The sequence below is a fragment of the Onychomys torridus genome, chromosome X (genome assembly GCF_903995425.1).
Source record: "Onychomys torridus chromosome X, mOncTor1.1, whole genome shotgun sequence".
Taxonomy (NCBI): Eukaryota; Metazoa; Chordata; class Mammalia; order Rodentia; family Cricetidae; genus Onychomys; species Onychomys torridus.
In genome coordinates, this window is record NC_050466.1 from 83,349,315 (window position 1) to 83,375,335 (window position 26,021).

The 26,021-nt window shown below is 40.3% G+C and overlaps 1 protein-coding gene across 2 annotated transcripts in view; it reads right to left on the reverse strand.

The window, feature by feature from the left end:
• Window positions 1–25,759, reverse strand: part of Pdk3 (pyruvate dehydrogenase kinase 3) — a 62,490-nt gene extending 36,731 nt beyond the window's left edge. For both annotated transcript variants that reach the window (XM_036175514.1, XM_036175513.1), the window contains exons 1-3: window positions 25,422–25,759; window positions 6,192–6,333; window positions 1,988–2,059 (exon numbers count right to left, since the gene is read on the reverse strand). In XM_036175514.1, coding sequence (XP_036031407.1) covers window positions 1,988–2,059; window positions 6,192–6,333; window positions 25,422–25,527 — 320 coding nt within the window. In that variant the 5' untranslated portion in view covers window positions 25,528–25,759. The remainder of the gene's footprint in view (window positions 1–1,987; window positions 2,060–6,191; window positions 6,334–25,421) is intronic.
• Between the last annotated feature and the right edge of the window lie 262 nt (window positions 25,760–26,021).

Consider the following 26,021-nt stretch of genomic DNA (forward strand, 5'->3'; position numbering starts at 1 on the left):
ATAAAATGAAACAATTCATTATAGGGCAGAAACATCTTTCCTTGAAGGGAAGAGGCTTACTTTAATGGATGAATTTTCAGAATCCCTCCCTACCCTCCTGGGCTTTTCTATCTCCATCATGATGATCAATTTGATTTATACAGATGACCCCCCAGTTAGTGGTCCCATAGAACCTCTAGCTGAACAGAAAGGGCTGTTCAGGACACTAGCTCACCTTTCACTTCTTCCTTTACTAACAGCATGGGGCTTCTCCAATCTCCTCTTTCCAAACTAGCTGCATAAAGGCAGCAAGTTATCAAAACTCACCAACTGAGAACTACTGCCATGATCTAGCACACACTGGATTCAGTACTCTCTCCATTTATATATTGTCCTTGATGGAAATTTTGTTAGAGAGAGAACTCCAGAAAAACCATAGCAATGAATTAATAGTTGTGTACTTCTCCAAATCTATATCCTCAAATGTAGAACTGGACACAGCTTTGCTTTGAGAATTTCAAAATGTCCCCAACTAATGACTTCAGGAAACAAAGCTCCTGGAATCAATCCATTTAATGTCAACACCTTAAATGATAGCAGTGACTAGTGTCAAGGAAGCAACTGTGGCTCTAACCCAATGCTTGCACTTTTCACACTTCACAGATCCATTAGAGAAAATGTAACTAACCCTGAGCTACCTTCTCCTGAATGGAACCAGCCGTTTTGGCAGTATAGTACAATGAAAAGAACCACTACACTAAGGAAAAGAAACCATGACTCATAGGTGCTCTGCTATGCGGTGTCACAACCTTGAGAACATTCTTCTACACTTCTGACCTCCATTTCCTTGTTTGTGAAGTCATGTCTGGGTGAAAAAACACTCCAAGGTTGTTTGTGTAGTAGAGCGTTTCCCTAGTTCTTTTCATGGAACATCCGAGTCAAATGTCTGTCTCACAATTATATGGATTATGTCTATACTTACAGTTCTCAGTGAGGCAGTCATTGTACACTCCCAAAACAGGAAGAAATTAGGGTGGAGATACCTAATTTCTCTTGGGGAAAAACCCCCATTAACAGCTATGGTTTTCTGGAGTTACGTTTTGTTGGAGAACAAAATGGAAAACAGAAATACTTTCCAGTAACATGAGAATTCAGTAGTCTTTATGTATAGTGTCAGCAACAGAATTCAGGTTGTTGTATAAACACACACACACACTTACTTATGCTTCTCCAAAACAAAATCACTACGGTTTTCTGAGATCAACTATAATATCTCATTGGAAAATGTTTTAAGTCAATAGATTAGGTAGATAATTCATGTATATTTCCTGTGTATATGGAGGCTACTGCATTCTTAAAACTACCACTAGATGGAACATTCACTACAATGCTTATATTACACTGGTGTCCAGTTCACCCTGACTAAATATCTTAAGAATTATGTCATGAAGTATTAACTGAGGTTTCACTATTCTTTGTGTACTGTGCTAAATTCTTAAATTTAAAAAAAATCAATAATGTCATTACCCACAAGAAAATTAAAATTTCTGTCTGAATTCTAGTTTCTTGGGTTCTCAGATGTGTGTAGTATAGATAGGTACATGCATGTTGGAATGAGAGTACACAAAGTCACACACACACATGGAGGCCAGATTAGTTCAGTTGTCTTATTATTCACCCTCACCTTATTTGTCAAAACAGGCTCTTTCACTTGAACCTAGAGCTCGTTTATTTGGATAGTGTAGCTAGGCAGCTAAACTGAAGAGCTCACAGTTTGGGGTAGTTTAGCCCCCAGTTTCCCTGGAGACTCCTTAGTACTAGGATAATAGGCCAGTTGTTCATTTGACGACTGCAGATCCGAATTCAGGCCCTTACTTGTGCAGGTATGTTAAGCACTTTAACAAGCGAGCCATCTCTACAGCCCTGAATTGCAATTCTTGAATCCCATTTGTCGAAATATTCTTTCACCTACATATTTTTACTTTCAGGAAAATTGCACCATACTTACTTATCTAAAACCCGTGGGTCTTCTGGGCTCTTGTTTTCATACTCTAAAAGTTCAAGGAAGCTTTGCATGTACCTAAAAAAGAAAGGACACCATATTAGCTGCCTATCTCACATCCTTTCCCTTTTCATAAGAGTACCCCAAGTTTTCACTCGGGTTTTACCCCTGAAGTGCTTCAGGCAAATTTGCTTCCTCTGAAGCATGTAGGTAGCTCAATCTTTCTCGAGGAGATCCGTTTTTTCTTGTCAGTTATTACTCATCAGTCCCATGGTCCTATGAATCATGTGCATCCCTGAACACAGGATTTAGGAATAGGCCTAATGCTTCAAGTCAGGCTGAAAGAAGTACACAGAAGACTTGCTGGAGGTCTCTGAGAGAGAAACTGACTTCTCTGCTCTTCTACAGTGTGCTGTAAAAACTGGAAATCTGCTACTACTAAAGGCAGTGTGCCAGCTGGAAGGAAGCTCCCCTGAAAACAAAGCCAACACTATAAAAACATAGCTTTGATGGCTTCACGGGTCTCTGATTCAAACTAACAGGAAAAGCTCATCCTATGACTGGCCCTTTTAGTTCTACAAGCCAGGTTCAGCTGTATGATCTGCTATTATAAATGCATCTCAGATCTTGGAGTTATAGACAGTTGTGAGCTGCCATGTGAGTGCTGGGAATTGACCCCAGGTCCTTGGAAGAGCAGCCAGTGCTCTTATCCACTGAGCCACCTCTCCAGGCCCTTATAATTTTTTTTAAAACAGGGTCTCACTATGTAGCCTTGGCTAGCCTAGAACTCAATATGTAGACCAGGATGAACTTGAACTCATAGAAATCGACCTGCTACCGCCTCCTGGATTCAGGGATTAAAGGCATGCACCACCACACCTGGCAAAAAGAACATACATTTTTAAGAAGTGCCCTGGGTTGGTCCTGAAGTGTATGTACATCAAGAATACAAGAAGGCTCCTTCTCAGAGTAAAATTAACTTCATCAATATATATTAGAAAAATACATGTTAGGCCTTCAGAAAAAGATTCTATATTGATCATATTTCTCAATAAGGGTCAAGGTAGGAAAGAGAACATAAACATGAGTTATGAAAGAGCAAATATAACCAAATGTTACCAGTGAAGCTGGATGGCAATTCTTTCTACTACTCTTGAAATAATCTTAAGGAAATTATTTTTCAAAACAGAACATGTAAGGATGAGAAGAAATGGTATACATATAGTCTGAAGTAGACATGGACAATGGGGAAGAAAACAAAGGTTTAACACAATAATCTAAGTCTATACCTCACTTTGCCTCTGTGTGTGTGCGTGTGTGTGTGTGTGTGTGTGTGTGTGTGTGTAATAAAAAAGTAAATTTGTTATTTACTCCTGGTTCCTGGTACAGTTCCTAAACCTTCAAACTTACAGAATGACAGGAGTATATTTTGCTATGCATAAGAAGCATCTATTGCTCACATCTGAGTTATTCTAATGATGTCAGTTAGGGTGGGACCTTTAGAGAGTGTCAACATGATTCTGATCAAAACAATGAGCAAGTGACTGGGGAGCTGTAACTTTTGATCCAATCCTCAACCTCTGTGGAGGCATGAAGCCTGGAAATGAAACTCTCTAAAAACTCTGTAATTAGAAGATTCTGAAATCCTTGTGTTGAACACCTGGAGGCGCCAACAGAGCACACTCCAAGGGGGCATGGATGCTTCAGAGCTGAACCAACATCTTGTCTGATATAGCTCTACCATTTTTGCTGTTTCAGAATGATCTCTTTTACAATCTATAAATCTGTAAATATAAAACAAGTGACTTCCTGAGTTCTGTAATCCACTTGAGCAAATTATAAGCCTCACAAGGGGATCATGGAAACTCAATGTCCAGTCAGTCAGTCCAAAGCACACACATGGCATCTGAGGTGTGGTGTCAGTCTTGATGAACTGAGCCCTTAAACTATGGGCTCTGTGCCGACTTCACATACTCAGCATCAGGATTGAACAGAGTTACTCAACACTCAGCTGGTGTCTGGAAAATTGGTTAACGATGGAAAACATTTCAGAGACAGTAATTCACTTTGAAGTTCCTGAAGTAACTGCTACATAAGCAATGAATTGCTACCACTTACTAGATCAAAGGACTTGACCTTGCCTACCTAGGATCTTCAACATAGTGGTCCCTGACAGTGACTTATACTTTCTACAGCAAAATTTCCAATGATGGTCTTGAAGCAATAAAGAAGTCTCATACAAACAAGCATTTATTGTTCCTTCCCTCTAAAACAAGCTGAGTCCAGAGCAGAACGCAACTATGGTATCAAATCCAAAGTCATTGTTTCTCTGATCTTTCCTGCAACCTAAGGACTATAAACCTCATAGGCAAAGAGCTTCTTGCTGCTTTTCTGGAAAGGGGGTTAGACAGTGAACCTATAAGACCATCTAAAATTGTGAGTAATGGAGGAAGTCCCCAGTGAATATGTAAGTATCAGATGAGGTCCTGAGTGAATGCATGTTGTTGACATGAGCCTGGCAATGTCAAGGATGCCAATGCCTCAGATTCTTGGGAATCTCCACAGTCATCCCCTGGTCAACATGTAGATGTTGACAGTGTGTACAGAAAATGTCCACTGAAGTTTCTTCCTCCCAGATATTTACACCCTGAGACTGTTCCCCTACAGAGATCCCCTACCTAGAACAGCTCAACTTGAGCTAAACTCCTTATTCAGCTATATACGACAAATGCACCTCTTCAGTGACATTGATGCAACTCCATCAGAATATACAGCTTACTTGACTCTGGGTTTTCTGAATGTGTACAGGCTATCATTTTCTTCACTCCTCATCACCTGAGTTAGGTCAATCCCTAAGCCATGCAAGTTCATAGCATAAAACAGTGCTTCTCAGGAGAACTTCATATTCTAGAGGAATGCTGCTGAATGGCCATTTTCTATCAGAAGCAAGGCCCCCCACACTCTAGTTTTCCAGCTCCTGACGTTTTCTTATGATGCTCTCCTGCTCCTCTGCACCAGTCAGTTCCACCCACCCATAAAGAAACAGTACAGGACCAGAGCCAGCATTTTCTGCCCCTTTTTGTTCTCACAACACTGCTCCTGATTAGCAATGTGTACGCCACCTGCTCCCTACAGTCCTCCAGCTTTCTCCAGACACTACCACAATGCTTTTATAGCAGAGCAGACCAAACATGCAAACCCCTGTCTAAAAACACAACATCTTTTCTTATAGCCTCCTACCCACTCAGTGATCTCACCTAGGGAGGAAAGTCATCACAAATTCTACTCCTTCTGTTAGAGAATATGTGCCTTATAACCAGAGCTAGAACTGATTTAACTTTGTTTTAACTTTAAGATCTTTCTCATACAGCAGATGCAGCAAAGAATGGAACTGATACTATTTCCACGTGAGGTTCCCCTGTAAATGATTTGATTGTTCTTTAAAACAAAAACAAAAGAGGCAAGGCTGAGACTTACTAAAAGTAGAAAACATCTCCCTATCCAAAGGAAAGCCAATGGGTTAGTTATGGAGCTGATCTGATGGAGTGCTTGCCTAGTGCTCTGTTGCCAAAGCTGTGCTTCAATCCCCAGTAACTGGACACGGTGACACACGTGTGTGATCCCAACACTCGGGAGGCAAGAGGATCAGAAATGCAAGGTCACCTGGCTACAAATTGAATTCAAGGCCAGTCTGGGATACATGAGGCACTGATTCACTTTTTTTTTTTTTTTAACGAAAGTGGGTCCACTGATACCTGGCCACTGCATTGCCATTCTTGTATATTATTCCCTAATTTCTTTCAATGAAGCAACCGTGTCTATAACAAGAGAAAAAGTGAAAAGTTAAGGAAGCATCTTAAGGTTTAAGATAATTTCATTAAATAGTTTTAAAATGAAACTTTTTTTGTTTTTTGAAACAGGGTTTCTTTGTATAACAGCTCCAGCTATCCTGGAACTTGCTTTGTAGACCAGGCTGGCCTCATAGGCTGGCCACCTGTGTCTGCCTCTCAAGTGCTGGGATTACAGGTGTGTGCCACCACCACCAGGCCAGTTTTTAAATGAATAGTTAAAGAAAAGTGTTTAAATGCAAGGAAAACTTAGGTATCCTGAATGACTCATTCCCAGAAAGACAGTATGTACATGTCTGTGGAAAATGGTTCCAATGCCAAAATGTTTCAAGCATTGTAGGGTGATCACAACATTCACTTACCAACTCTGAACTAATCCCACCGAAGGGCGGTTCAACAAATTATCCGGCAAAAGATTAACTTCTCTCATTGTGTTAGCCAGTCGAACAGGAAGCTCCTTACGCAGAAACATGTATGAAGTTTTTTCACATGCATTATCTCTACCTATTAAGAGGTGAAAAAATTACACAAAATTAACATCCAGAGACATAAGATGCTCTCATGTTAACAGAATTACTATTGGTCAGGAAAAGAAAATTAAGTAATACAACAGTATCTAGCTAACTTTTTATTCTCTGAAATAGCAAGTTTAAGAAAACCACTTAATTAGACAAGAAAAAGAACATTTATTCCAAGAGGCAACTTTAAAAGAAATTTTTTCTTAACACAAATATGTACCTAGTGTTACCGGCTACAATATAAAAGTGACCTGGGATATAATGAGTGTTTTCAAATAAACACTGTGAGGAAATTGCCAAGTACAGAAACAGTACAACATGTAAATCCACTCCTGCTCATAGTAGTTTTCAGGGAGGCAACATGATCCATTCATTCTGTAAATATTCCCATTGTGTGCCAACCATTTGCTAAGAGTTTTCTTCCGATGTTTCTTTAGGAAACACACAGCTCTGCCACCCTGGAAGCAGAAGCTCTGTGATTCCAAATAAGGGACTCTAAGCCTTATCTGAGTATTATGTCTCAAAAAATAAAGCTTACAATGTCCTCCCAGGTGAATGAACCACTATGACACGTCCAAGATGGAGAAGTCCTATCATCCAGGTCAGTGAGTAAGGCAGACACAGCAATCGAGTAGCATGTGAACTCACTCCTGTGTGGATAGCAGACACTGAGACTAGAATGATAGTTCCTAGGAGTTGGGGGTAGTAGGGATGGAGTGGGATTTTATCAGTGGCTACTAAGTTGAAGTGTAATGTGACACAGTATGTCTCACAATTATGCACCATACATTTCAAAACATGAGAAGGCTTTTGAAAGTTTGTCAGGAGAAGGGAGCAAATGTTTAAGGAGACAAATATGTTTAACCTGATGTTAACATTATGCATAGTGAACATTATATGCTACTCCATTAATATAATTAATATAAACAGATTACTACATATCAGATAAAAATAGTAGCAGAAAAGACATGGTCAGGGAATCTTCTGGAGCTGGTTGTACATTCATATAAACAGGGTAGGGTGAGAGAAAAGGCACCTGGCCACCTAAAAGAGGAAACCTGGGCCCTTTTCCCAACTGTCTTATAGCCCCCGCAGTTCCCTAAACCTGTTACAAACTTATGGCTGGAGGAATAGATGTGAAATAAAGGATATAAGTTTTGGGAACACAAATACCCTCTTGGCCCCAGTTGTGAAACATTGGCTAAGCTTTGCCATGTTTCTGAACTTAGATGCCCTAATCTGTAAGGCAGATTTGAACATGACTTTGAACATGTAACAACACGTGACCCTGGTCCTCCACTCTGTGATACTGAAGGGTCTATCCCACTTCCCTGCTTGCGCTGGGCCTCCTTGATGCTCCACACTCCCTGGAAGCTGTTCTGGAAAGAGCCAAGACCAGCCCCTCCAAACTCTAACTTTTTCCCCCATATAAAAAAGGCAGCATATCTGAGGGATTCACACACAATATTTTCTTTTCTTTCCTGTTTGTTTTTTCAAGACAAGGTTTCTCTGTGTAGCTCTGGCTGTCCTGGAACTCGCTCTGTAGACCAGGCTGGCCTTGAACTCATAGAGATCTGCTTGTCTCTGCCTCCTCAGTGCTGGAACTAAAGGTATGCACCACCACTGCCTGGCCACACAATATTTTCTAATGCTTCCACTAGCTTTCTGGCTTTTCCCTTTCCTTTCTAGAAAAGAAAGCTTGAAACAAAAGTACCCACTACTGAAAATCATCTGTGATGGATCTTTTCTTTCTCATCAACCTAGATCCCATTTCCATATTTAAACAAGTGAGAAGCAAGATTGGTCTTAAATCATTTCCTTCATTCTAAGAGAGTATCGTGAAGGTAAGTCTTTAATGGATGATTCTTGCACTCAGAATGAGAGGCACTGGGAGCAGCGTGGGCCTTTGGAACTTCAAAGCCTGCCCCATGACACACCTCCTCCAACAGGGCCATTCTCATTCAAACAAAGAGGGAAAAGAAAGTTCTGGATTGGGACAAGACCCCTGATGAGCCCGAACTGGGAGTATCAGTATGAACTAAAAACTTCAAAAGTCTGAGGCTTTGTGGGGAGGGGGTAACCAGTAAAAGTTTACATGCTTAAACTTCCCAGTCTATGGCTGGTTAGAAGCAAGAGATTAGAAGCACAGGGGCAGGATAAAAAAAAGGCTGTCATAAGCAAGGGCTAGCCAGTACGTCCATATCTCTCCTCTGAAACCCATGGGACTAGATGGTTTCCAGAAATACAAGTTTTCTCAATTTTTAAAAAATGCGGTGGTGGTGCACACCTTTAATCCCAGCACTCAGGAGGCAGAGAGGCGGATCTCTGTGAGTTCGAGGCCAGCCTGAGCTACAGAGCGAGTTCCAGGACAGGCATAAAGCTACACAGAGAAACCCTGTCTCGAAAAGCCAAAAAAAAAGTAATGAGCATATGCTATGCTTATGCAATATGAAATACTATACAGATACAATATAGCTACAGTGAAATATATGAACATTTACATTAATAAAATAATTATTTCAAGTCAGCTCAAATCATATTCTGCCAAATAATTTGGGTGCCAAAACTGAAATTCTTCTTTCATAAGTTTTGAACCTCATGATTCAGATAAAAGTGTATGGCTCTACAGAACAGCAGCAATAAGATCTGGTACTGGAGCTAGATTTGGGTCTGAATCTTAAGCACTCAGAGACTTTTTTACCCCTCTATATCTCATTTTAACCACCCATAAATAACAGCACTTTCTTCACAGAGGTTTAGTGTTCACCACTGAACACTGACATATTCCTTCCTCTTAGAAGTGGAGTTCATTAAGTAGCAACCAGTGATGCTTGGTGATGATAAAGCAGAATATTTTAAAGCCATGGCCAGCAACATCAAATTGTCTGCTATATGCACCATCAGTTCTCAGAGCAGGACTGTTTTCTAGACTGGTGAGATCCTCAACCTATCTGACAACTCTCTATCACTTTAAAAACCATTCAGTGTTCCTACCATTTACTATTTCAAAATCCAAGTCCTACATGGAATACCAGTTAAATCAGTACTATCTAGAAAACTCAACCTTTAGGCACGACCTAAGAGAATCTGTTTCAGAAAGTATTTGACTGGTGAACTGGACTGTCAGACTGTTACAAATTCGTGGGGATAACTCTTGTCTTGATATCCCCCATGTCAACTATCACAGCACCTTGCCCATTGACGATTTGGAAGATGTGATCATGCTTTGAAAGGTTTGTATTTTTAAATGCAGAATAGCTTAAAATCCCAAGTTTTTCCTCCTACGTTCTAATTTAGCTTCAAGAACAAATTCTTTGTACTTAGCTACCTTAATTATACATCAGCTTAAACAGAAGCATAAGTCTTTTTAGTTAGTTCACTAATTAGTGAGCCTAAAAATAAATGTCTGATTTTTACAACTTTTCTGTGGCTTTCCTCATATACATTAAAGGTATCTTATCCTAGATGTTGAATACTTAGCTTAAATCAAGGAGTTCTAGCAACCATTTTTATAATAAATATACCCCAAACCCTTGGTTTTTAATAAATGTCCTCTCAAAAGGGTTGTTTTTACATGTCATTTCCAGCTCTTTGTTCCAATTATCTGACTGCATTCCTCCCTCTCCAACTTTCTTGACTTCTCTACAGTCCTTGATTTTTATTTTCTATTTTTATTCTACATTTCTCTATATTGCTTCCTCTCATTTGCTATTACCAGTTAAAATTTTTCTTAGTATCTATTTAGAAGATGGCAAAGAGGAAACAGTGAGGAGCTTGGAAAATTCTGACTCAGCAAATTTAAGTAAGTCACTAGCTGTAATACATTCCCAGGGGTGGTTTCCCCCTTGGTTTCAGGATCCTTTGCATCTCTTGTTTCTGTCTGGTTTCAGCACTGGGGATTAAAAGCTAGGGTTCTGCATGCACTCTCACACTCAGCTCTACCCTATCTCTTTGGTTTTTACATTCTGTCCTTTCACTGCAAAGTTGGAGAGAACTATTCATGTGCAGAGCTCTACGGTTTGCGTGCTTCCATACAGCTCTATAGTCAGGAAGACATGAGAAGAATAGGCCCAGAAATTACGATGACTTTCAGTTGAATTTGGGGAGTCCTCCTTGTGGAGGACTCAAGAGGTAACCAGAAGTATTTGTCTAGCTACCAGAGAACAAGAGTTCACAGACAAGATTTCTCCATAGTAGCTGATGTCTTTAACCCTCTTTTCAATTAATTTACAGGAGACAGAAAATGATTATTGTTTCTGTCAATGAAGTGGCCTAATAATGTTTTATAATAAAAGAAGGTTGAGGACATCTTCTATGACCTGTCTTACCGCGAACAGAAATCAGTGCCCTCTAAAATATAGTTTCCTGTGTGGATTACTTGAAGGCTATCTTCAGCCAACTTTCAGCAATAACACTTGATGTGGTTGATTACAAAATAGCAGGAGGGAGAAAAGTGAGTGGAAAAGGAGAACAATAAAAGGAAAAAGTAGAAGCGAGGCCTGGAAATCCAATGAAATGATCCTGCTCATCTAGATAGGTTGCTTTTTTTAAATAACACTGTCAAGTAAATGCTGGAGTTTGGAATGTGTTTTTCCCATTAATCATGTTAAATTGAATACATTTTAGCAGAACATAATTTAGGGTAGCTCTCTGACTTCTTTTCTCTAGCTGCATTTGTAAGACTTTAATCTAAATCGGAACATAGTAACATACACTTGCAATCCAAGCAATTGGGGAGGCACCCAAAGTTGGCTTCTGGCCTTCTGGCCTCCACACCCATGGGCACACATGCACACAAAAATAACAGATGACTTAGTAACCACACTTCTGAATAATACAGTGACAATAAGGCAACATGGTGCATCAGATCAGAGAGCAAGAAGTACAGATGTATACAAAACTTAACAGAGCTGTGATCTGCTACACTCTAGTGGTTCTCAACCTTCTTAACACTGTGACCCTTTAATACAGTTCCTCATGTTGTGATGACCCCCAACCATAAAATTATTTCACTGCTACTTACTAACTATAATTCTGCTACTGTAATAAATCATAATGTAAATATCTATGTTTTCTGATAGACTTAGGTGACCCCTGTAAAAGGGTTGTTCGACCCCCTCAAAGGGATACTGACCCACTGGTTAAGAACCATTGAGCTAGAGTCATGTAACAATCATGCCACCACACACCCACATCAATATAATTCTGGAAGACTACAGATCTACAGTCCTAACAATAAATTGGTGAGTACAAGATGCCTTGTTGTCATGGAAGAAGGAATAGTTACGTAAAGGCCACATGATACCCGTTTCTGAGGTTCACTGAGGCAAAATGTTTAGTGAATGACCACTGTGAATAAAGGGAGTTCAAAGCCAGTCATAATTGATAACACAAATAACCTGAACGTGCTACCTCTGTTCCTTGGGAAATGATCAGTTGGTACAGCAGAGACCTTTAGCTCACAAACTTGAAATAAAAAACATTCAATGTTAAGAATTTCCTATATTCCTTTTATTCTTAGCTAGAAACTAGTTTCATGCAGAAAATGTGCCACCAATTTATGATAAACCCATAAGCAATGTCTACTGAGTACCTACTATATGCAATGCCTTGTGTGGCACACATCAATAAAGCTATCTAATGATTAAATGCTATCATTTCTATTTTGTAGAAAAGGGCATTAAGTGTGGTAGAATTAAGCAGTTCTCCCAAGTCCACACTGCTGGCAGATACCCAAAATTAAGACCTCAGTATGTATCTACATACTGTTTCTCCTATTTCCATAGACAATTCAATAAACTATTTCAATGTAAGAAAATGGAGTAAGCACTAACTACTAACTAACTAGTAGTTCTGAAATGATAAAATAAAGAAACTTTTAGAATTAGTCCATTTTCTCATTGTTTATCAGAACAAATTTAAAGAAAACTACATTGTCTATAGAGACAATGTTTGCTATAAAGAATTACACTGGGAGAAACGGTATGTTATGTTCAACTGAGAAAAGCAGAAGATTGGGGGGTTTCTGTTGTTGTTGTTGTTGCTGTTGTTGTTTTCGAGACAAGGTTTATCTGTGTAGCCTTGGCTGTCCTGGAACTCACTCTGTAGACCAGGCTGGCCTCAGAGATCCACCTGCCTCTGGGATTAAAGGGGTGTGCCACCACTGCCCAGCATTTAAAAAAAAAAAAAAAAAAAAGCAAAGTTTTAAAAGTTCAATTTGCCTTCATTTTATCCATGAGTTTTGCCCCTAAGTTTGCTTAGGTAAGAAATATAAACCATCTAGGCTTCATATAAGAAATGGAGCTATCTACTTGATATGATGTTGAAACTCATAGCTAAACCTGTCCACTGTTGTGTCTGATGGAGTGTACAGAAATGTAAGCTCACTTGCCCTCCTAGGGAAAAAAGCATTTCTGGTTTCCTTTGAAAGAGGTGGCCAGGATGTTATGTCAATGACCGACTGAAGAGGAAGACAATCCCTTCATTACTCAGGGCTTCTACCATCTCATACATAGCACAGAGGAGGCTACAGATCAGTGGTTCTCAACCTGTGGGTCACAACTCCTTTGGGGTCAAGCAACCCTTTCACTGGGGTCACCTAAAACCATAAGGAAACACAGATATTTACATTACGATTCATTAACAGTAGCAAAATGACAGTTTTGAAGTAGCAACGAAAAGAATTTCATGGTTGGGGGTCACCACAACATGAGAACTGCATTAAAGGGTTACAGAGTTAGGAAGGTTGAAAACCACTGCTATAAATGGTCTTTAAGCTCAAGTTTCCACTGAATCTAAAAGAGGAAGATTTAAGCTTGTTTCCTTACAGTGTCCAATTATAGCACACACTTAGCTTGCCGACTAATGGAAATTCTGAGATAAACCAGGGAAGAAAGGAAACAGTCAAAGAAAGAAGGTCTAAGTGACCTAAGTGCATACGTCCATATGTGTTCTTCTGTGTGTCTTCACCATCCAGAACATCTCTGATGACACTTTAAATAATGGGCAATGGGATGAATACCTCACAGATTCCTAGAAAAGAACCTTTATTTTAAAACCTTTAAAAAAGAGGCAGGAGCATCAGAAAAATATTATAAAGTCATACATTTTATAGATTCACAAATTTTATATAAGAATGTATTTGTTCTAACTTCTCATTTATATATGAGCACCTCAAAGCAAGTGACTATCCTTAGCAATTCTCTAATGCTTTTCAATTCCTGTTTCATTCCAAACCCCAAATAATCAACTATGCTGATAAGACTTTGCAGAGGCTTAAGTAACCTTCAGCCTCTCATGGGTTCTATCCCCTAAAGTTATTTTTTAAACTCCTGGGCTTGAGCAAGAACATAACTAGATCTGACACTGTGGTTTTTAACCTCCTGAAGCCCACTGCAATCACTCACTTAACACAAAAGTACCAGCACCTCGACACTACTCTCAGAGACGGAGTTATCAGTTTAAAGGTGCCCCAAGTTGGCTCTCCTGAGCAGCTGTGACTGGGAACTATGAAGCTTGGAACAGTATCGAATCATGTGCAACTAAATAAGGAAGAGCAAATCAGAACTCCGCAGGCTCAAACAGGAGCCATTAAGCATGCAAAAGCATTCTAGCTACATGTACATTGCAGTCTTTATCTTCATGTTGGAGCTTTTTTCTCCAGCCTCATAGAAAACTGAGTCCAGAAACCTCCAGTCTGCATGCCTCTTTTCTCCCTTTCTCTTTTTAGATGATTGTAAGTGGAGAGTATAAAAGCCGAACAAATTCATTAAGAAAATGAGCCAAAATTTACAATGAGCACAGCTGAGTTTCTTTTTCTTTTTTTCATAAAGAAAACATTTAATTGAAGGGGCTTGCTTACAGTGCAGAGGTTCATTCAGTCCATCATGGCGGGGAGCATGGCAATGTGCAGGCAGGCATGCGGCTGACCACCCACTTTCACTCATGCCCAATCCAGCACCACCATCCTAAGCTATAAAGAAGTGGTAGGACGACTAGGTGAACAGAAACCCAGCTCCACCCCTATCGCGATGATATTCTTAGATATCTGCTTGGAACTTCAGTTTCCTGATTTGTAGAGTGGGTACAGCCAATGTGAGAATCAAATCAAACGGCGCCACATTTTACACCAAAGTTGGGTCAGTAGTCTCTATAAGTGCTAGTGGCCTCTACTCAATCTTCCCGTTGCCATATGAAGTCTAACTTCCTACTGAAGTAGTCTCAGCAAAGCCAAGCTCAGAGGTAAAACAGGAAGAAGACTGAGCTACACTGTGTAAACGCACTAGTCAAAGATGAGGAGCATCCAGGCAGGACCATTTCTAGGGAATAGGGGATTCAGTGTGAGGCAGCTTACTCCAAAAAGTTATCTCCTTCAGCACATTATGTGACCAGTACAGGAACAGGAACAGAACAATGGCCACTTCACTTTCTATTTAACTGGCAGAATCAGGAAAAAAATGAACTCAACCAGTATAAAACCAGTCAGGTATCAAGAAATACCTGCTACCGACTTGAGGAACCATTCTCTGTCACTAGAGCATATCCAAGAAAAATTCAGACAGAAGCCTGAGGGTATGGTAGCACACCCCTGTAATCCCTACACTCATACAGGAACTTGTGTATGTTCATACGTATCAAAACATAACAGTTGTTGGCGAAAGATAGGTATGCCACAAATTCAAAGGGCCCTATTGTTTTCTGACTAGCACCACATGAGACAGTATTAAACTTCATGGTGTGGGAAAATGTAGAAGACTTGGTCATTTATTCCCAACAGTGAGACTATTGTATACTGACCTCCAAGCAGGAATAATAAACAAGACATCACAGGTGTAAAGCAAATGCTAAGGTAGAATCCCAGATCAAGTCTAAAAATGATAATAAAATCATTGCTCCCAGGAAGAACGCACCATTGGTTAGAATCCAAAGTGTTCAATTAGAAATAATATATCAATATTCACCTGTGTGACATAATTGTTTACTACAATTTTATGTCATTCATTATGGCACAAGGCACAACCTTAGAGAAGATGAACCAATGATCAAGACCAGGGTTCTCATTAAGAGATACGAAGGAGCTTGGCATAGTGGCACACCCACATTTAATCCTAGAACTCAGAAAGCAAGGGCAGGAAGATCTCTGTGAGTTTGGGGCCAGCATGGTCTACAGAGTGAGTTCCAGGACAGCCAGGGCTACACAGAGAAACTCTGCCTTGTAAAACAAGAGATACAAAGGATACCTAACATGGGCCATGACCAAACTCAGTTCTGCCAGGAAAAGAAATATAAAAGAAAATTAGCCCTACAAGCATATAAAAAGATACTTCAATGCTAGTTTCAATGCCAATTTACATGACAAACATGGAAAGCTTGAGAATACCAGGCGGCCCACCCATAGTCTCAGTGGTATATTTTTGATACTGTGCTAGTCAACATGTTCTTCACTGACTACCAACACAAAAACATATGAGGAATTCATGCAAATGACTGAAAACCCAGATTCCAGTTACTAAATGTTGAAAGACACTTTATGCAGAACAAAAATGCAGGCAATATACCCAATCAGGTAAAAAACCTTGTAGTTCCTATGTTAAGCATTACAATTAAAATCACAAAACCTCATTTTGGCAACCCTGTAGAGAAACAAGTACACTTAAATTTTACTGACAGTTTTGTAAATTAAACCCATAAAAATCGTTCAAAGCCATTCAGATGGAAATCCTATTCAGAAACAAGACACTCCATAAGTAAACTACCAGATATCTGGAAAAGTATGGTCCACTCAACAAGTCACATTCCAGATAAGGAAGGCTGAGTGTTAGCAGTAGACAGAACAAACAGCGTTATCACTTAAATGCAGCTTAAGAGCAACAGTGCTCACTCTTTAAAGAGGAAACTGAATTGCCTTAGACCAGGGACTGTCAAACGTGTTTTAAAGGCCTTTACATACAGTCTCTGGCAACAACTCAACTCTGCTAAAGTGGAGGAAAGCAAAGGTACAGACTGTATGTAACAAATGAGCATATCTATGCTCTAGTAAGCTTTATTTAGAAAACCAGGGGCTGTCAAAACTCAGAGCAAACACAAAGAACGATTTTTAGTGTAAACAATGGGCTTTGGGTGATGATGATGGTCTATTAGTTGCAACAATGGATACTGGCAGATCCTCAAGGTCTCACACTGGTATAGGATTTTGAAGGCAGCAGAGGCTGTGTGTTTGGGAGGTACAAGGGGACTCCCTATACTTGCTGTATGTGCAGAATTTTGCTGTGAATCTAAAGATACTCTTAAACATCTACTAATTAAACAATGAGAAAAAACAGGTTCTGATCAGAGACATTTTTAGACAAATGTATTTCATAAGTTTTACCCAATTGTGAAACAGAATTATCACTAAAGCAAAATAATTTAATGCACATACAATATAAAGAAAAAGGAAAGTAGTTATATTTTGTAATTTCATCCAGCAATGAAGACAAGGTTTCCCAAATCTTGCCAACAGTCTGATCAATTTCCCAAAAGCTTAATAGGAGGAGACCACCCAGACATCAACAAGGTCAGCAAGTGAAACTCTGTTGTCTTCTTCAAAGAACCCTACTCACTGCTAGTAGGAGTTCAAAGAAGCGCAACCACTGTGATAATCAGTATGGACGTGCCTCAAAAAGTGAATAAACAGATAACCTAGCTAGTCCACTCCTGGGTATAGTCAAAGAACCCCAAGTCCACAGAGATCCCTGAACATACACATTTACTGTTGCATTGCTAACAATGGCAAAAAGAATGGAAACAGCTATAAATAAAAGGAATGGATAAATTACACAGAGACAAATGAATTTTCATCAGCCATAAGGAAAAATGAGACCATAGTTTTTGTAGGAAATGGATAGAACTAGAAGTTACATTAAGCAAAAAAGTAATGTTCTTTCTGTATGCAGATACCAGGGATGTGTGTAAGTCATGAAACTAGAAAGGTGCCCGTGAGGAGGAAAGACATCTTAATGGATGGAGGGGAGAGAAAAAAGATGGCTGATAGAAGACATGTGACATGAAAGCAGATGGGGAGAGGAGGTGGGCTAGCAGGAGGAGGGCAGTGGGAAGAGGAAGATCAACACAACAGGATATATATGAAAATGCTACAATGAAATCTGCTACCTTTTATGATAACAAAACTAATAAAGCACATGAAAGATACTCAAGTGCTGTAAAGAGACCAAAGTCAGAATCCAATTTTAGATGCTTTAAGATATCCTAGAGCCGGGTGGTGGTGGTGGTGGTGGTGGTGGTGGTGGTGGTGGTGGTGGTGGCGGCGGCACACGCCTTTAATCCCAGCACTTGGGAGGCAGAGGCAGGTGGATCTCTGTGAGTTCGAAGCCAGCCTGGTCTACACAGCTAGTCCAGGACAGACACCAAAGCTACAGAGAAACCCTGTCTCGAAAAGAAAAACCAAAAAAAAAAAAAAAGAAAAGAAAAAAGAAAAAAAGATATCCTAGAGCCTAATAAATGAGGTCTCATGAAAACCCAGCCCTATCAGATCCTAAAGGCCTAAAGGCTAGTTCCTTAAACAATGACCAAGGTGCAACAAGCTAAGTATGACATCTAGACCTTGAACTAAACTGTTCCCTTCTCTTTTAATTCTAAATAGTTGGCTTCTGAATCTAAACAGGTTGGTCTAATTCTTGGCAATCCTTCACAGCACTGGACCTTTTCTACTTACAGAAAAGATCTGTTGAGCACACATAAAGGAGCAGAATAAACACACTCAGAAAGAAGGATGAGATTGTTTCCCCCTTTCTTAACACAATCTTTGAATAAACACATTCAACTTTTCCAGGAATGAAATCACTGTTCTGTCCACTAGTAATCAAGCTGCCAAGAGCAAGATGACTTAAAAACCTGAGTTTGCAGAGCACAGGCATTTGGCACCAAAGTCAACATCTCAGTGGCTAACAGAGTCTTAAAATACTTTCAAAAGCAAAACCCAAGCCAGCCAGGCCCTTAAACCTCAAGAACAGGAAGAACAAGGGAACTGGCTGCCGCTGCCAATCCACAGAGCCAGTGGGTTTAGGGTAGATATCAAAGCATGCAGTTCTGTGAAAAGCCAGAGGAGGTCTAGACAACAGTAAGCTATCTGATGGTTTTATTTGAGAGGTGCTGTATTTTTATGTGAAGAAGTTATATGCAAGTGACGTAATATGTAATGACCTCCATGACGTTTATGGAGCTCCCACACTCACTGTGCAGAGAAAACTGAGCTGAGGAAGCTGGGAAGCTACACTTTGGAAAGAGAGGAGTTAAAATGAAATAAGGAGAAAAGGAACAAAAATACCTTTATCATAAGTAAGGCTGTGTAAACGTAACTGAGAAATAAAGAAATAGGAAGTAAGTGTGCAGGAAGGGGACAAAGGTGGCTAATGAGAGGACCAGAAATAGAGTGAGGCTAAAGATGAAAAACAAGTCCTAATGAAAATATCAACTGTTTCTTACCAACTCACTCACCATTCAGAATGTATCGTAAATTACTGCATAATAGTCCAAGTTGGCCTTTTCTTAATCAGAAGACAAAAAAAATCATTAGGCAAAATCACTAAGAGAATTATTGACTCAAAGAAACAATATTTAAGGGACAAAACTGAAGGGTTGTACAAATGGTATAAGAACCACCATAATATTAACAGCCATTCAGATAATACAGTAATCCAAAATTACTTTACAGAAAAAGAATAGAACAAAACATTTAAGAGCTATATTGAGCCAGGTGTGCTGGCGCACGCCTTTAATCCCAGCACTCGGGAGGCAGAGGCAGCCTGATCTACAAAGTGAGTTCCAGGACAGCCAGAGCTGTTACACAGAGAAACTCTGTCTCAAAAACCAACCCCGAAAAAAACTGTATTAAGGAGTTAAACCAGTAAATATTTCTTTTGTATATAAAATGTAGTATTAAGTGTTCCCACTGAGAAATTAACATACTATTTGAAGCTACAATGTCCAACAGAATGTGAACTACACATATAATGTGAAATATCTTAGCAGATACAGTAGCATAAAATAGATGAGATTTTTAGTATTTTGTTTATCCTGACATATGTTAAAACTATTTTAATGCACCATCAATATGAAAGATGTAGAGTATAAACTTAGTGGTAGAGCACTGGCCTACAACATACAAAGCTCTAGATTCAATCCTCAGCACCTCAAAAGTTAAGAGATATTTTACTGGGTTTATATTAATTACTCATTATCTGTTATGTATCATATATGTACAATTTAGAAGCTATATTTCTATCACAAAGAACTGGCCTATAATTAAATTCCATAAAGTTTATACTTGTTAAGGTAAATTTTTATTTCCAAATTATTCTAAACATACTTGAAATAACTGAGGGCTGCAGAGATAAGTCGGTCAGTAAAAAACTTGCCTCACAATATGAGAACCTGTGTTCCATCCCCAGGAACACACATAAAAATGTCAGGCAGCTGAGCGGCTATAGTGCACACCTTTAATGCCAGCACTTGAGAGGCAGAGGCAGGCCCTATGAATTCAAGGCCAGCCTGGTCTACAGAGTAAGGTCCAGGACAGCCAGGGCTACACAGAGAAATCCTGTCTTGAAAAACAACAACAACAAAAAGTCTCAAAGCCGGACAGTGGTGGTGTACACCTTCAGTCCCAGCACTCAGGAGGCAGAGGCAGATGGATCTCTGTGAGTTCAAGGCCAGCGTGGTCTACGGAGCAAGATCCAGGACAGGCACAAAGCTACACAGAGAAACCCTGTCTTGAAAAACAACAACAAAAAAGTCTCAAAGAACAAAGCAGACAATTCATAAGGAAGGAGAGCTAAGGCTGTTCTTTGGCCTCCACACCATATATACACATGCATCTGAATGCCCACACACAACACAATTTAAAAAAAAACTGAATCAAGTCTGCTTTAAATTTCAATTAAATCAATTAAGTTTCTTAGCCACTCCAGCCACATTTCACCTGCTCAAGATGTCCATGTGGCTAGCAGGCAGTGACCATAATTGGACAAAAGAAGATTTAGTCTAAAGAAATGAAATGGGCACTAGATGCTCTTGCAAAGAATTCAGTTCCATTTCCAGCACCCACACAGTGGCTCACAACCATCCTAACTCCAGTTTCAGAGGATCTGACACCTGAGGGTCTGATGTCTGAGGGTACCAAGCACATTGCATATAAGCAAAGTACATAAAATAGTCTTTAAAAATTACAGAAATTAAATAATAATTATAAAAAATGAAATCAAAATTCAAACTTAAGTATTAATTAAAATAATATGGTAAAATAAAGTAATAAATTATGTGACAGAGAGAAAAATTAAGGCATTAAAAACAAAAGGGAAAAAAATCACACATGCTGACCATTTTCTATGACAGATCTATTGCTTTATACTAATCAGTATATTCAGGCTAAAACCACCATATAAAATAAAAACAACTGTTACACAGCAAAAGCAACTTTATATTTAGAGAAACTGGAAATAAGAGTGCAAACAAGAAAGGGAACTGGATCTCAGCGTCAAATAAGGCCGAATCCAGACCAAAAAGCAGTAACTAGCATTGCTAAAAGCTCAGCTCCCCATGAGGACATGACGGTTAGTAAGGATCAAGGATCACATTAACAGTCATACGACCAAAACTAAGATATATGGAAAAACAGAACGACGTTAGAAGACTTTAACTTCCCTCATTTGATCAACAACACATCAAGTGAATTTGAACAAGGTATAAAAAGCCTAAATAACAATATGGTATATATAACTCTGTAATCAGAGAGGAGAGAATAGCTTGCTTTCTTCTACTCAAGGAACACTCACTAGAAATGACCACACACAAAACAAACATCAGAGTCCTTGCCCTGGAGGAGATGGCAATGGGGGGGGGGGGTGCCTTGAGGGGGGGGGACAGGGGAATCCGTGGCTGATATGTAAAATTAGATTATAAAATAAAAAAAAGCATCAGTAAGTCAAAGAACCTAGAGAACATTCTGCAATCAGTCATTCAACAAAACTGAAGAAATTAATATACATAATAAACCTACAATGGAAGTTTCAACATTCTCAAGCTAACCTCAATTCATAAAAGAATAAACATCTTCCAGGATACAGAAAAGATGGGGATAAAGGTCAAATACATGTATCAGCAGCTAAAGCACTAATCAGCCAGCCTTAAGCCTTAAGAACAGAAATAGAGCAGCTGGAGAGATGGCTGAGCAGTTAAGAGCACTGGCTGTAGCCGGGAGGTGGTGGCAGTGGTGGCGCACACCTTTAATCCCAGCACTTGGGAGGCAGAGGCAGGTGGATCTCTGTGAGTTCAAGGCCAGCCTGGGCTACAGAGTGAGTTCCAGGAAAGGTGCAAAGCTACACAGAGAAACTTTGTCTGGGGGGGGGGGGTTGCATACAGTGGTGCACACCTGTAATCCTAGCACTCAGAAGACCATGGAGGACTGTGAGTTCAAGACTAGCCTGGGCTACAAAGTAAGATTGTTTATAAATAGATAGATAGATAGATAGATAGATAGATAGATAGATAGATAGATAAAGCTGGGCATGGTGGCACATATTGTTAATCCCAGCACTCAGGAGGCAAAGGCAGGCAAATATGAGTTTGAGGCCAGCCTAATCTACATGGGGGATTCCAGCCCCTGTCTCAATACTATAATAAGACTCTACCAAGCTCCAATCCAATGGTCACCCAGGCAGCTCTGGTTCAATTAAATGGATTATAAAACCAAACCAAAATTCATGAATCTAGGAAAGGGACTGTGGGGTAGGGGTTAATAGTGATAGGAGAAACTAATAAGAATGTATTTATTATATACATTTATAAGTTTGTCAAAAGACAAAAATTTTAAAAGCACAGAAAAGTGAGCTCCTAAATGGAAAGATAAAAAAGGCAGGTTGTGTTTATATCATCTATCCAAACTGGCCAAAAAATATTGATGAAAATTATTTTCTAGCAAAATCTATCCAAAGAGATTCCAGATGACAGAGAAAACCTACACAGACCAATACCATAGATTCCCTTGGAAGGTTTCATAGGAATATACCAAATCTTTAAAGAACAGTTAACTCAAAAGAATAAATTAGTGTTTCTGAAAAATAAAAAAGTAAAAATTGCAGAGGCAGGCAGATCTCTGTGAGTTCGAGGCCAGCCTGGTCTCCAGAGTAAGTTCCAGGACAGGCTCCAAAGCTACACAAAGAAACCCTATCTCAAAAAAACAAAAATAAATTAAAAAGTAACAACTGTCTTTCTGAAACACAGCTAAGTTTGATAAGAAAACCTGACAGCCTGTATATGCAGACATATACAAGTAGCACACGGCTTTCAGTGACAACCCACAAGTCCATCAGACTATCCCTTCCAATGCTGTGTGTTTACAAGCCTCCATAATGAAAAGCCAGGAGAAAGCTTATTCGGAGAAAAACCATTTCTATGCAAACATGACTTTTCACCTATCAAAAGAATGACAACCATGTAGTAAAAGTACAGTTAAAGTCTGTCTCAGAAACTTCCAGTAGGTAGATAAATAGAAAGGAATTTGCTCACAATTATCAAAATTACAAATGTGCATCCTTCCTGATGTAGCAAGGTCACCTTTAGGAATTTGTCTTCTATCTAGCACCCAGACATGCGTGAAATTACAATGTACACACTAATTCACTGTAGTACTTGTTGTCATAGCAAAGACTAGAAACATCTCAACAGCCATCAATTGTGAGCTGTCTCATTACACTATACCTGCATGAATTCTCAAAAGTCATAAAAAGGAAAAAGGAGTTTACAGGTACATATAAAGCAAGTTCTTTTCTATTAAGTTTAAAAAGCAAGATACAAATAAAAGTATAAGGTGAAACTTATGCAAAAATTGCAAGACTAGTCAACAGAAGCAGAAAAAAGGCCTTTTCTGCCTAGGTCCTTGTATCTTTTGAATTTGAAATCATGTAACTGTCACCTTGAGCAGAAAAAGAACATATGATATTTGACATTTTTTTCTTTAAATCTTGCTCTTACAAATGATACTCCATTTAGAATATTTGTTATTCTTGCAGACTGAATTTCCAGTAAAGATATAATTCAAGAAACTATTATTTTAAAGGCTTAAACAAATACTCCACACAGAAGAAAGGATGACGGCAGATTAAGTCAGAAATGTGCCTATCCCTTAATGGTTTTTAACTGTGATGATACTTTAGAATGACCCTGGGTCTTCTAAAAATACCAGTGCCCTACATCCCACCACTACACTAACACCAGAAAATCAGAGCATGAGGCCCTGGCCCCAAACCACTGATCTCAATGCTTTTAAAATAGTGAACATTTATTTCTAGATACTCGCCCCATAGATTATCCACCACAACACTATCCCCTACTATAACTTTCCTATTCAAATAACATCCTTGCCAAGATGCCTATTAACACGGGAGATATTAACTGCCACAGAAATAAATTAACTGCAATTTCAGGCACACTATTCGAACTATCACAAACTTTGAATGTGGGAGTGACCAAGATTCCTTTTGTACTTTTTACTGAGAATTAATTTGTCTCAGTTTACCCTAACAAAAGGTTCCCATGTGCAAATAACCTCTATACCCTAAGTTAGAAAAACATGCCTATTTATAAAAATAGCAACATATTCATTCTAAACTGTGAAGTCAGGACCTGCCTCAAACCTCTAAAACTCTACACGAAGGGTGGGAGAAGAAAGTGCAGTGAGCACCAGAGTTTGATCTCTGGGACCCACATGGGGAAGGAGAGAACTAACTCCCACAAGTGTCCTCTGACCTCCACATGCACACCATGACAGTGACTCACCCAAGTACACACGTAAATAAAATGTTTAAGAATCAATCTTACAAGCAGCGAGAGAGAGAGAGAGAGAGAGAGAGAGAGAGAGAGAGAGACCAACTATTGAAAAGTCTTTGAAAATGAAACTTAAGATAGATATAAAGGCCAACTCTCACTCATCTTAGATTTTTATCATCTATCTTTGGCAGCTTGATTTCTAAAACTTAATTTGGCAGCAGCTTAAATCTGTAATCTATATACCTCTCTTTCCATCCTGTAAGCTTGCCCCCAAGTATAGACAACATGACATTTTGCATATCTGGTCTTCCCAGAAGGTTCTACCAAATTTGCACTTTGATACCCCACCCATCATCCCATGACACTTTTAAATCAAATGAATTATACAGATCTAGGCTTTGAGAACCTAAGTCATCTTGATTTTCCTTCAGCAATGCTGAGTTCCATTTTCTGTTTTATTTTCAGGTGTTTCACAACTGCATTTGGCCTGCTGGAGTTTGAATGACATCCTCTGGGGAAACATGATTGATCAGTTAATACAAGGTGATAGAATCTATTCCCACCTAAGTTAGGCCTCGGGCTTTACTGGGGTCCTCTCCTTCCCCATCCCAATCCATGTACACAAAGTACTAGCTCAGCTGCCAACGGGGTGCAAGGGACACCAAGTAAAGGTGGTCACACTTAGGCTGGAGCTGTCCTAGAACCCCTGCTCTGTAGCCAGGAGCCCACAGGACAGCTCTTGCCCAACATGGAAGGTATTTGCAGCCCACAACTGTGACTGTTTTAAAGTATCACAATGGAGACGTTTGGGTCCTGCCACTCCAGGCTACCCAACACCTTACAGCAGAAAAAGAACAAAAACGCCACTTCAGGATTTACTCAGCCTCAAGGTGTTTCTAAACGTCTTACCTAACCATTAAAAACTCTAAAAATAAAAACGTTAAAAGCTCTTTCCCAAGTTTTAAGGACAGTGCGGTTTGAGTCAAGTAGATCTGAAGCAAGGGTTGGATGGCTGAGGAGTTCCGACTGGCATGAAGGTCCTTGGACCTGGCTGGGCGTGGGGGTGTCAGGCACTGCCCCTCCACCTCCTGAAACCCGAAACCTCAGCCCCAGGAGAGCCCCAGGCTTGTGTCCCCATCACCCCGCCCGGCGGTTCCCACGGACTTTGCCTTGAGGCAGCAAGGCGGGCCGAGGATGGCGGCTTCCTCACTTCCTCGGGCCTTGGGGGTGGCCCCACGTCGTCGCACTCACCGAAGTCCAGGAACTGTTTGATAGAGAGCGGTGACGGAGAGAAGCGGGAGTAGCGCTCGATCTGCTTGGGCACTGGCTGCTTGAGCAGCTGGTAGAAGAGCCGCATCCTTACCCCGGCAATGCGCACATCCACCGAGACGTCTCAGACCGCTGCAGGGGCGGCCGACACCGAGCCTCAACACGAAGGCGGTGCCGGCGGGGCTTTCCCTCCACCTGGGGCTCGGCCTTGGTGCCACCAGAGGAGTCGCCGCCGCAGCACCTAAACAAGCACGGGCGGCAGTTAGGCGGCCGTGGCCCGTGGCCCGCTGCCCGCGGGTTCCTAAGCCCCGCCTAGAAGAGGCGGGGTCTGCCGCCGCACGTACGCGGCGCGCGTGGGATGTGAGGGGCGCCGGGGGCACGCGGCAGCACGCGCGCGTCGCTGATTGGCTGCCGCCGCCGCCAAAGCATTCTTAAAGCCCCGGTAGTCCGGGTAACACGCACAAACCTCCCGCCCTCGTTTGTGAGTCTTATCCTTGGTCCTCGCGAGCCTGCCTGCGGCTGGTCGCTTCCCGGATCAGGTCATCCAAAGACCTAAAGGTGCTTGGAGGCCTGGAGGACGCC